The sequence below is a fragment of the Trifolium pratense genome, linkage group LG2 (genome assembly GCF_020283565.1).
Source record: "Trifolium pratense cultivar HEN17-A07 linkage group LG2, ARS_RC_1.1, whole genome shotgun sequence".
NCBI classification, from domain to species: Eukaryota; Viridiplantae; Streptophyta; class Magnoliopsida; order Fabales; family Fabaceae; genus Trifolium; species Trifolium pratense.
The window spans coordinates 25,251,708-25,265,528 of record NC_060060.1 but is presented as its reverse complement, the minus strand read 5'-3'; the positions used below and the strand labels follow the sequence as shown (position 1 = coordinate 25,265,528).

General features: G+C 30.2%; 1 protein-coding gene across 1 annotated transcript; it reads left to right on the top strand.

Annotated features, from left to right (window-relative positions):
* Positions 1–1,901: 1,901 nt before the first annotated feature.
* Positions 1,902–7,077, top strand: LOC123908457 (deoxyhypusine synthase-like). The gene is made up of 7 exons (XM_045959101.1): positions 1,902–2,313; positions 2,409–2,576; positions 5,507–5,725; positions 5,928–6,014; positions 6,235–6,340; positions 6,428–6,663; positions 6,763–7,077. The coding sequence occupies exons 1-7, from the start codon at positions 2,104–2,106 to the stop codon at positions 6,832–6,834; spliced, it is 1,098 nt and encodes a 365-aa protein (XP_045815057.1). The 5' UTR covers positions 1,902–2,103; the 3' UTR covers positions 6,835–7,077.
* Positions 7,078–13,821: the final 6,744 nt, after the last annotated feature.

Here is a 13,821-nt window from a genome sequence, read left to right as displayed (position 1 = left end):
ATTGCTAGTTTTTTGTGTTATTTTTTAGGATGCAAATGCAAACTTCAATTTATGATTTTTGAATTCATTTGATTTTTGTATATATTCAAAGTATATATGGATATAAAAGGAAATGATGAATAGTCTTTGTCAAAAAAAAAAAGAAAAGGAAATGATGAGTATAGAAAATAATTGTATTTAATGTGTCAGATTTTATACTTATCTTGGTATGGTATGGTATGGTATGGTGTGCGTGCATTTACTCGAAAAGGAAAAAACTTGATATTATACCATCAAATTTACTGTCATGATTCATGAACAACTCTCAGATTGGTGAGATAAGATTGTAAACAATTCGGGTACGCGGTACGAGTTCGGGTACGCGGTACGCAACCTTAAAAGAATTCGGTACGCAGGGGTATGTTGCACTGTTATCCTTCTTGCAATTATCCTTCCTTTTAGTCAGACTCAATTGTTTGGGTCTTATGGTTCACATCAGATTGAACCTCAAATTCATCATTTTTAACATCAGAATTAACAATCACCTCGGCGTATTTATACTCAAGAAAATAAAAAGTTGACTTTTAAAAAATTAAATTCACATCTTTAAGATGAATTTTTTAAACACATGTTAGCATTCTCTTTAAACAAAATTGACTTATTTTACTAATATTTGAGGACTATAGTATAATATACACATTGCCCCCACTGCTCAAAACTTCTGGATCCGTACCTGGTGATTATAGTGAATTTTTTGGAAGTACATGCGGACTGAACTACACTGGTTTGTGGGAGAAACCTGTGTAAAAATCTTTTGTGTTGGCATTTTCTGCTCTTCTCTTTAATGGATCAAATTAGGGCCGAAGGCAAAAAAACAAAAAACACAATAGAAACAAAAAAAAAAGGAAAAAAAAAATGTTGAGAAAGGGAAACCCGAGATAAAAACGAGGGAAATATACAAAAAAAAGATAATATTTAGCTGAGTTAAACGCAGCTTAACCAGCTCATTATTTTTAAAATATACAACACAATCGAATGCTCTCCTATTATGTCAAACATGTAAAGAATTCTTAGAAAGATAAAACACAATTCAACCACCCTTCTTGTGTTTTTCTCAGCTTCATCTTTCTCTTTAACTCTCTCTCTCCCCCTCTCTTTCTTTCTATCTTTCTCTAACGCCCGGGGTCCTTTCTCTCTTTTTACGCAAATTCCAGTCAATTACGAGTAAACAGAGCAAAGATATTTGCATTTTTTACAATTTCAAGGATAGTAACAATTTTTTTTTTTTTGGAAATTCTATGGTACATTTGATAATTTTTAATGTACCGACAAATATTATTTATGAAAATTGTCAAAACTATAAATTGATATTTTCGAATTTTTATTCCTTATAAAGAGTCTATATTGATTTTTTTTTTTAAAAAAAAAATCAGCGTAATGCTTATAAATCGTGAAATTGTGCTTTTTATTGTGATATTATTATCTCTAAAATACGATAATCGGCTAATAATTTTTTAATTGATAAAAATAATCACGAATTTATCAATTTAACGATTTAATGTAGCGGTACATTAGAATTATTCTAATGTATAGCACTTCAGCTCAATTTTTTCTACCTAAGAGCACTTAGATGAGATAGTGCGGATCTCTTCTAGCTTAACCAAGGTCTTTGGTTCGATCCTTGGCTTAGGCATGCAGCAGTGTTAAAACTCTTGGGGAGAGTTTACCACCTATTTGGGTCTCACAAGGCTCGAGTGATTAGTCTCTGCAGTTACATGCAATAGATACCCGGTTTACACAAAAAAAAAAAACTCAATTTTTTTTTCTTTTTAATAATAAGAGGATATTTAAATGATAAACAATGAATTAGTCCAAATGACAAATGTCTCGTCCTTAAATATATAGTTTGATTTCTGAAAGGCAGAAGCGACATTTGTGTGTCCAACATATTCCTTCGCGGATATTAGTCATAATAACTAACTAGGTTACGACCGTAGAAACGCAATATCATGCTTAAAAAAAAATGCTGTTCATTCCTAATTTCTTGTGTGCCGTAAATTTTTCCACTTGAATTCTACTCTTTCTCGAGACTTTTTGAGTGAGAGAGAAAAACAGAGGAAGAAAATGAGCGATTCAAAGGAAGAAGACACAGTTATAGCATCAGTTCACTCCACAGTCTTCAAACAATCAGAAAACCTTAACGGAAAACATCTCAAAATCGAAGGTTATGACTTCAACAATGGCGTCAATTATCAAAACCTTCTCAAATCCATGCTCACAACTGGATTCCAAGCTTCTAACCTCGCTGATGCCATCAATGTCGTTAATCAAATGGTTCTTTTCTAAACTAACCCATTACATTGTTTTTAGTTTTTCTTCACTTTTTGCTTATCAAGTTTTCATCTTTACGTTTTTTTGGAACATTGAAGCTAGATTGGAGGTTGATTGATGAACCTGTTACAGAAGATTGCAGTGAAGAAGAGAAAGATTTGAATTACCGGAAATCTGTTACATGTAAAGTGTTTTTAGGTTTTACTTCTAATCTCATATCTTCTGGTGTTAGAGATGTTGTTCGGTTCCTTTGTCAGCATCACTTGGTGAGTATGTTTCCTCTGTTTCTTGTTTCTTGTTTTCCAATGTTTTTAGCTATTAAGGATGAATGATGTAATTTGGTTTCTGTTTTTGCTAAATCCTTGTTCCACATTCAGGGTAGAAGATAAAAAGTGTTTTTTTTTTTTGGTCAAATAGCTTAGTGGCCAGAATTTCACCCCTATAATGTAAATAAGTTGGGAATCTAGGGTTTGAACACCGGCTCCTGCATATTGCAGTGTCTCTACCAACAGCTATGCTCATAGGGACAAAAGTGATTTTGGAAATATTATGTCATCTGCAAAAAGAAATTTGCAACTAATACTATGAAATTTTACCTTATTGTAGTAGTTGAAATTATACATCTCAATTTTTTTCTTCAGAAGTTATAAAATTTAACTTGTATATAAATATATGAGTGAATACACTTTATAGGTGTTCTTGGCACTTAAGGTATCAGAGAGTTGGTTTTATTTTGAGTATAATAATAAGTTGTGATTTTAGGATACTATACATTTTGGATGCAGACAATTTTGATGATCGCTTAGTTTTAGGTTAGATGATATCAAACGGAGTTTATGTGTTCAAGTTAGATTAGATGTTCATGTTAACAATAGAGGTACAAAAAATAGGGGAAAGCAAAGGAGGCTAATATTCCAATATGAATTGCATAACATAGCATCAGAAAATAAGAGTTACATAGAGAATATATATCAAACCTAAAATGACTAAACTACTAACTTAGAAAAATAAACCTAATATCTTAACAGTTCAAACTTTGATGTTGGCTCCTTAGTATATGCTATATCAAGTCGGAGTGTTAGCTTTTGTAGTTAAAATGGTTGCCTTAGTGTGCAACTGCAAGTAGTTGAATGTTCGAGTTTTGAGCCGCAAAACGAGTATCATTGTGCATTGAAGAACCCCATGTTGTCTATATTTTGCTATGTTTGCTCTGATTTGCATTGATCTACTAATTTCATCCAGTTCTTCACTGTCCTTTATCGCCAAGCGACATGACACTGTTGCTAAGCTAATTTTCTTGAATTTCTTATATATTGCTTGTCATCTAGGGAAGAGTAAGATTTGCTAAACAGATTCCATTGCTTCTTTTTCTTACTATTGTCATACCGATGAATTCCCATCCTGTGTGTTTGAATTGTAAATTTTCTCTTTTTAATCTAGGTTGTGTTTTCTTTGATACTCCCACAGAAGATACGATGAAACTACCACAATAGACATACCCTCCTCACCACAACCCCCCCAAATAACAGTATCATAGTAATCAGGATGTCACCCCATAAGAAAACAAAACAGAACACATTCAGATCCCCACCTGGCAATAGACTTTAGAGTTATGCAGTATCAGTATCGCCCACTGATGTATTGATGGCATCAACTGAACTCAGAATCAACATAATAAGATATTCTTTTTGTGTTGTCAATCACCTCCTTCACGTTTGCCACCTTCCCATTTAGTGGAGTATTGTTTCTTTCCAACCAAATGCTCCAACATGTTGCAAGTCAAATTAAGTGGGACACTCTTTTAGCATGTTTGCCTTGTAGAGGAAGAGCAAAGCTTAAAAAATTATCCACTTCCTCACACACCCAATTTGAAGAGCACCAATTAAGCCAACAAAAAATAGGCTTCCAAATTTCTTTTACTTTAACTCAAGTGAAATCCAAATGATTGTGTTTCAATTTCCGCAAAACATACCGCACAACACTTTTGATGTACGACTCTGCCACAGATCCAACCTAGTGGGAAGATGACCTTGCAACAGTCTCCGTCCACGCACCCATACTTTTGATGGAACGGAACAGTCCCAAACTTGCTTAATCTCCTTTAGAAAATGTGTCTGCTAAAGCTTCATTCTGTAGAAAAATCAGCTCACTAAAACACAATCTAACTGTGAATCCCTCCTCCGGATTATGCAGCCACAGCAGGCTATCGACTGCGCTGCTATCTGGTGCAAAACCAGACAAAATCTGCAGCATTTCAGATGTTGAAGTGCATTCATTTGCTGTCAAATTTCTGCTCCATTTCATTTTCCATTCCCACTTGTTATTCTCCCAATTCCCTGCATTCTCCACTTTAATATGTTTATCACTTGACAAATGGTACAGCTGCAGGTACAGATACTTCAGACTGCAATCTCAAATCAACCCATCGTTCCAAAAATTAATTTTGTTTCCTCTTCCCAATTTTCTTTGAACCAAATAAGCAAACCAATTAGTCTCGATATCATCCATTTTCCCACTTAAATAATATATCCCACCACCACAACGAGTCATGCCTACCAATTAAAATCTCCTCTGTATGTAGGAATTTATCCACCACCTCTCCATATCTACGATGAATAATATCATACCAAATGGTGTTCTGCTCCTTGGCACACCTACACTTACTCAATAGTGCCAAATTAAACATTTCCATATTTTTCTCCTAATCCTCTTATCTCTTTTGGTGCCAACTTTGTTCCAACTTACCCAATTAATCGATGTCTTTTGTAGGCCTCTTCCCAAGAGTAACCGTTGTTGGATTTGGATAATTTCATTTAAAACCTTCTGATGCCTTCTGTTATACGTGTAGAATTATGTTAAACAAGATTGTGCATGACTATGAGCTAGTAAAAGGTACATCGTTAAGTTAGGGAAAAGTGTAACATCCACAATACCTTATAACATATATTTGTGCTGGTTTGTAGTTAGGTAACGTGTTACACTAAGTATAGTATATTAGCAATAAAATATTGTACAGTGAAATTGCTTATTGTGATTTCCTTTTACTTGAAATGTACTTAAATGAAGTTCCTGGTGGCTTTTGTGAAGCTATGATATAGCTTATAATTATTGGATTAAAAAGTTACTAAAGCAAGTGTTTTTTAATTGTGAATGACATGATAGTTGTGTTATTAATTTTGTTGCATATGTTCTTCAGGTTCATGTAATTGTTACAACTACAGGTGGTATTGAAGAAGATCTTATAAAGTGCCTTGCACCAACATATAAAGGGGATTTCTCTTTGCCTGGAGCTTATCTTCGCTCAAAAGGATTGAATCGAATCGGTAATTTACTGGTCCCTAATGACAACTATTGCAAATTTGAGGACTGGATTATTCCTATTTTTGATCAAATGTTGAAAGAACAAAATAATGAGGTATTTATTTTATACTTTTCGTGTGTTACAAAATTTATATCATTCGGGTTTTTGTCGATGCTTGAAGTCACATTTAGTGGTCTTGCAAAATGTTGTAGAATACATTTATTCTGCTGGAAAAAGAACCTCTGATGAAGGAGGTTCCTTTTTCAGTTTTCATTTAAAACTTTTTTCCCTGTCACTTCATCTTCATATTTTGCAGAATGTATTGTGGACACCATCCAAGTTAATAGCTCGATTGGGAAAAGAGATTAACAACGAAAGCTCCTACCTTTACTGGGCATACAAGGTAAGAATGAGGTCAAGACTCTACTTCATTTCTGATTCAAATATTTACACTATTTTCTTTTTCCATCATTACACCGTTGATTTTCTACATATCCTGCATGGTGTTGCATAAATTATGCAGCGTTGTAGTTTGTGTCGATTTTTATTTACTTAATAATAGCTTGAGTACCAGAAAGTTATACATAATATAATATTTTTTATATTTCTTTGGTGTTCTACAGAACAATATTCCAGTTTATTGTCCAGGATTAACCGATGGGTCATTGGGCGACATGTTGTACTTCCATTCCTTCCACAACCCTGGTCTGATTGTGGACATTGTGCAAGGTTTTTACTCCTTTCGTTTTTACTCTTTATCGCATGGCGATTTTGAAACATTTGGAATCATAGCTAAAATAATTATTTATGCAACAGATATAAGGGCCATGAACGGTGAAGCTGTACATGCAAATCCTAGGAAAACAGGCATGATTATTCTAGGTGGTGGCATTCCGAAACATCACATTTGCAATGCCAATATGATGCGCAATGGTGCAGACTATGCAGTTTTTATTAACACTGCACAAGAATTCGATGGAAGTGATTCCGGAGCTCGTCCAGACGAGGCTGTTTCATGGGGGAAAATACGAGGTTCTGCTAAAACCGTTAAGGTACATATCCTATATCTTTTGCTACTTGTTTTCTTGTCAGAAATGAATACTCTAAACTTTTACCCCTTATAACTAAGTTGTTTTATTTCACTAAATTAGGTACATTGTGATGCAACAATAGCATTCCCTCTGCTGGTTGCTGAAACATTTGCCTCAAGAACGAAACCTTAACATTGAGGAAGGTTTACTGCGAAAGTTTATTTGAAATGAATTGTGTTTGAGGATCTTGATGGACCAGTTCGCCACTGACATTTAATTTGATCGTGTTTGTTATACGGAAGGTCCACTTAACAGACATTTGTTTTTACTATTTAGAAGTAGTTTATTATATCAACAGTATTGAGAGTCACGAATTGTAGATGTAACAATATGTAATGATATTTATTTTTTGGTGCTGTGGTTTCTTAGTTTTCAGGAGTTGAAAATTGTAACATAGTCCGGATAGGATTTCCTGCAATAAATGAGTCATGCTTTAACTGATCTCAGACGTCCGATCTATAATCGGTGGCTAAGATTATTTTAATCATAAAACCGTGTATAAAATTAGAGCCTTTCAATCTTAAACGAATGACTCAGATTTAATACAGTGTGAAACTGTGTGAATAATTTACAGCAGGGAATCATCATCCCTATTCTAGGTGAAAACAAGCCTAGAAAAGTTTATCAACTGATGGCTTCATTTCATGTGAGAGAATTTATTTATACCAGCAAATGTATCTCCTGTAGACTTTAGAAATTCTAATATTTTGAAAATCTGTTTTTACAAACATATCGAATAGTTTGACAACTAATATTTTTTACATGTGGTGCATCCAATATGTCAAATAGATACCTGTAGAGACATTTTACGAACAAAAAAATAAAAGTGACATTATGAAGTAATTTGGTTAGATACATGTTTCAAAAAAGTTAGGTATCCCTATAAATAAAAAAGAGGATATTTAATCCCTACAAAATTATTATGTATACAGTTTTAATTCCTACATAATAGAATAGAGTTCATAATAGAAAATATTCATAAGGGATTAGGAAAGTAAAAATAAAATATAAAAAATCCAGAAATATTCAAAGACATAAGAAAATAGACTTTCCTCCTACCTTCAGAGTTCGGATGCTTCTTCTTCCATGAACTTCTGACAGAAAAATTGAAAGGAAAAAAAAAGAACTCAAAATTTAATTTAATTTTTCCATAATAAATTAGTTTAAAGACCCGTGCAAGGGGTCGTTGATTTTTATTCGATATTTAAGTTTGTCATTATATTATGGTAAAAAAATTATCTATATCTATACTATAACATAAAGCACATATTTTTTTTAGCAACAAAAATCTTTTATTACCAAACTCAACATAACACAAAACATATTTTTTTTAATTGGACATAAGTTAGACACAGGTTGGCGCGAAACGCGCTTGCCTGGCCCGCTAGTTTAGAATAAAATATTTAAAAATTTGTTATATAATATTGTTAAATATAAGTGAAATTATTGTGCTATTTTTTTTTAGAACTTTTTTTGACGCAATTTTTTTTAGAACTTATTAAATGAATAAATTTGATTTTAATTATCAATGATAAATTATACAATTTTTTATGTATCTGTCAGAAATAATAGTCCCATGTATATTTTTTAATAAAAAATTAGAAATTTGATTAGAAATATTTAGGATAATTTAGTAAATGTGATATTAATTAACTTTATTGTAGTATTATTATTAATCTATACCTCTATACCTATATATAAAGATGATACAAAAGTTTTGGTGTGACCTTTTCATAATACCAACAATATCCTTGACTTTTGTTTTATAGCAAGAAAAATCTTTTATTAACTGTTCTGGTGAACACTCAAGAGGGGTTATATTATTCATAATGTGAGAATAAATTTACATAAGCTTGATCAATGATGGACCGATGTATATGTCTATATTTTACAATGAATATGTGAAGCTATTTATAGGCTGCAAATTCCTTCTTCTCCAAGTTTGATTCCCTGATTCTTCGGCCACCACCGTCTTCTCCGGCGAGCCGACGTAAAAATAGGGGTGGTTATTCTTTCCTTCGTCCCCAAGCTAAATTGGGATGATGGACAATAGATACTTAGACATTGTAATTTCGATAATCTAATGGTTAGTCGAACAGATTGTGATACCATCCGCATGATTTCTGTAAATACCCGAAATGGAATGATGGCAGAAAGAATTTTGATACAAACATAACGAATGTGACTAGGGAAATCAAATTTCTCTGAAACAATTCAATACCACCTAATTGGAAAGACACATGTATGATTCAAATTTTTGACAATATAAATGTCTCAATATCAACTAGTTTGATTAATTGTTACTCAAAAAACCTAGTTATGAAGAACTGATAATTAAGTCTCTACCAATTTTTTTTTTTGGTCAATAGTCTCTACCAATTCTACGATAAGAACTAAGGAAATAAATTGACCAAATTGAAGTGGAAAATATTTATGAATTTAAATGTCGACAATCTAACGGATCAACATAATTAGATTAACTATTACAATAAATTATATTATTATAAAGGATATTAAATAATATTAAATTATTTGTATCTTGTTAAAAAAAGTGACAATCTAGATTAAAATATTTGATGCATGTTTGATTTATTGTGGAACATGATTGATGAATATATTTATGTGAAGGGTACATTTATAAATATTAAAAAGTAGTGTTTAATGATGAAAACTTAATAAAGAAACAAATTCCGCAATAAATGATTGCCACCTATTAACCACCTCAGCAATGTACTACACATCCACATAATATGTGTATCGAAGAATTCACTAAAAAAATCTTGTCATTAATTTTTCTTGGGCTCAGTCTCATAATCACTACATTACTATATAACATTTGAACTCAATTAATGATTTTCTTCTTTCATTGTAATTTATATTGACCAACATTTGAGGAGTCTATAAATAACATACCAATAATATGATGAAAACCAACCAAGGAAAGAAAAAGAAAAAAAAACTTGACTAAAAATTTATTTCTTTTGAAATGGCAAAGCACAACTTTTCTCATTTCTTTGTCATTCTAGTTCTTGTGGTAGCTTGTAAGTATATATACCATGTTGTTCATCATTGAAACTTTTTCTTTATTTTAATACATTTGATTTATTTAAATTTGCAATATGATATTGACCCTAATATATATATTTTTACAATGACACTAATATTTGTTATTATTACAAGGTTGGAATATGGGGATACCACAAGTGGAAGGAGATAAAGGAACATGCACAGCACCTTTGGGAGGATGTGGTGCACGTGGAAATTGTGACCAAAGATGTAAAGCTATGCATAGTGATGGTGAAGGGTCATGTAACTTAGGCCTATGTACCTGTTATTATGGGTGCCCTACTCCTCCAAGTCAAGTTCAACCAAAACTTTGCACTATTGGTCTTGGATATTGTACTACTCCAAATGAGTGCAATAAAAAATGTGCTAGTAATTATCATGGTCAAGGGGGTTGTGACAATGTAGGCACAGTAAATCTTTGCAATTGCGTATATCATTGTTAGCTATATATTTTACGCCGTTGATCTCATATTGTTTATCAAAATAGAGATATACTAAATAATAATTGAAGTGCTAATTTTGTTTGTGTTTCTTATAACTTTTTACACTTATTTTTGCAATATATATGTTAAAATATGTGTTACGGAGCAACAACTATATATTTTTATATTATTAAATAACCGGACCGGACATTAAACCAGCGTGGCTACTGATTTATTGTTTAAAGGTTCAACCGGAGATGGACCGGAATTTAACCGGTGTGTATAAATTTTAGAGAAAATATTTGTTGTCAAATGTAATTTGTGTGTGTGTATTTTTGAAATATATGTAAAATGTAGAAGATAATAGTATTAAAAAAAATAGAGACAAATATATATATATATATATATATATATATATATATATATATATATATATATATATATATTCTTTTTTTTATATAGACCGGAGTTCGAACTCTGGTCATTACATCCGACACTATAGCAATTTCGATATTTTTGTCAATTTACAAAGAAATTTATCTACAATTTTTAGTCTATCTCATAGAGATGTAGCTACATATATAGTAGAGAGCAAAAATAAACAGAGAAAAAAATAATAAAATTGAATAGATTTCCGATACTGCCGGCACCGCTTATAAAGTTCTTTCTCCCTTCCGTCCGTTCCCAATTTCTTCATATCATTGCTTTTTATAAGAACTAGTTTAACTTACCCGTGCGATTGCACGGGTTAATGTTCAATGGAAAATATAAATTATTAAAATTTTATCATTTTGTGATTTTTTAATTATTTAAAAAATTATTTTTTTATTTAATGTAATTTATTTAAATATAAAAAATAATATTTTTTTAGTGATTTTAAAAGGGAAGCAGGGTGAAGAGTGATCTTTCACTCCCATGTTATTTTTTTTGCCAGTCGCAACTCTAACTTTTTTTTATTATTTAATCATTTAAAATAATTATTGTGTTAAATTTATATATAGTTACATCGATAATTCAACTAATAAAAAATTTCCATAAAAATATTTAAAAAACAATTGGGGAAAAAGACAAATTTCCTTGATTTTATGAAAATAAATTTATGTTCCTGAACTATCATCTCAACTATTATTTACATAGGATAAAATTATATAATCATGTAAAATTCTATCAAAAGTTCGTGTAAATTAAATATTCATTCCCCGTATGTTGTAAAATGATCGTGTGAAATATTCATTCTCCGTAAATTGTCAGAAATTAGAATAAAGATCAAAATAGGAAGAACATCGAAATTGTAAATATCATTTAATATTAATTTTATAATAATTATATGATTAGTTAAGTCTGTGTTTGTCAAAAATAATAATAATGATTATCTGATTGATAAATTATAGGACAAAATGATCTTGTTTCCAATTTTTTTTTTATTTTTTGTAGAGTCTTGTTTCCAAACTTTAATACTAATTAATCATATTAATAATTAATTGGTATTGGTTTAATTAAATATATTTCAAAAATTAGTGGATTAATAATTAAAACTTTTCATATTTAATGTTTCAGTTGAATCAAGACATGAATATAGACATTGTTCATATAAAATAATCTGGTCAATAAATTATTTTATTTATTCTATATTTGATTTTTTTTTAAGAAATTTACAATAATGTGCATGAATATCTATTTTTTGGTGGAGCACATTAATGTAAATTAACCGACAATAAATAATTAAAAAAATTCTAAATTAGAAATAACAATTTTTGCCAAATAAAGTAGATGAAGTCCAACTTTAGAATTTGATTTATAATGATAATCGTCATATTGCCAAATAATTGACTTTATAAAAATTAATATAGTACATGAATTAATGCCAATTGAAAAGGTTGTGAGAAAATGACATCTCAACAAATGCTTATAGAGAACATCCGCATCATTTTGAGGAGGAATAAAAATTATATAAGAAGTGATGATTAGTGTTTTTTCTCGTGAGATCTTGAAATTGAACCCCAAACTATAAATATTGGCTAAATTACAAAATACAATCATTAAACCTAAAACTACAAATCGTTCTATATAATAGACATAATTAAATTATTGAAATCTAGCATCGAGTTTCTTGTTGCATGAAAAATTATGCTTGTAATTGTTCCATCTAAAATAACGACTATGTCCTTAGGATCATGGATCAATATGGATTTAACGCATAAAAAATCACCTGAATCACATGGAGAAAAAAAATTAGATCATGAGAAAAAAATATGAAAGAAAATACAGAAGAATAAAAGAAAGAATGAATGATGGGAGAAAGTTGGAAAAAATGTATCAGAAGAGTTGTTTATATTTATACTGAAATGTGGAATACAATATTAATTAACATTCCTTAATTTGTCATTTTGGTTCCTACCATGATATAATTAGTAACAGAGTATTAAAACAATTAAATAGAAAACGTGTAATAATTAAGGCAATTGTGAGAATGGTGGTAGTGATTGATTAATAATAGGTGACCACTTCGGTACACATATTATGTGGATGTGTACCGGTACACGGCTGAGGTGGTTAACAAGTGGCAAATATTTAATGCAGATTTTGTTTCTTTATTAAGTTTTCTATATTAAATCCTACTTTTTAATATTTGCAAATGTATCCTTTACATAAATGTAATCACTAATTATGTCCCACAATAAATCAAAGTATGCATCAAATCTTTCAACTTAAATTTTCAATTTTTTTTAAGCAAATATTTTCTTTTTACAAGATTCAAATATTATAATATTATTATATATCCTGTAAAATATATGATTTTTTATTATTTAACAACATCTGGTATTTTCTTTAAAAAAAACAACGGATAAATTTATATTTTTTTTGCATCCAACGAAGATTTTAATATTTCAATATTATTTATATTTCCATTTTTTTAATATCATTAGTTTGTAATGTTTAATATTTATTTACCTTTGAACCATTAATAGATATAATTATATATTATTTTATGTAAAAATAAACTTATAATTCTTAGTGTGTGTATATATATATTGACTCCAGGAGTAAGTCTCCATTGATTTACTTAATAACTCGATATCGGCATTATATTTCTTTAATCCAACAGTTGAATTCAAATATCTCATTGAGTAGATCAACTCCACAAATTTTTTTAAAAATTCAAAATTGTTTGATACTTTTTTTGACAACTTTAATTGAACGTACGATAAACTTTTAAAAAAAACGTTGAATTTCAATGGTCTGAATACATAACTACATATTTTTAATTTTTATAAAAATTTGTGGAGTTGATCTACTCAATAAGATCTTTGAATTCAACGGTTGGATTGAAGAAATATAATGGCGATATCGAGTTATTAAAGTGGGTTAAATACAACTAAATTAAATTTTTCGTATACATAAAAAAAATTTGTGTTTTCATCTCTTCAAACTGTTTATGCATGCAGATAGAGTCATGGTGTTAAGTTGACGTGTATTTTATGATAATGATAATTTTGCAAATATGTATAGAGCATTATAAAAAGTTTGTCCAAAAATAAAGAGCACGATATTTGATTTTTAGGTCAAATGATTTTTTAGACAAAAGGAAAAATATATTAAGTAAAAATAAAAAATACAGAGACCGGAGGAC

Bases quoted from the DNA above. Each gene is read 5' to 3' on its own strand.
- LOC123908457 (XM_045959101.1), top strand. From the start codon at position 2,104: ATGAGCGATTCAAAGGAAGAAGACACAGTTATAGCATCAGTTCACTCC. The intron at 2,314-2,408 runs GTTCTTTTCTAA...GGAACATTGAAG, and splicing joins TCAATGTCGTTAATCAAATG to CTAGATTGGAGGTTGATTGA. The intron at 6,664-6,762 runs GTACATATCCTA...TCACTAAATTAG, and splicing joins GTTCTGCTAAAACCGTTAAG to GTACATTGTGATGCAACAAT.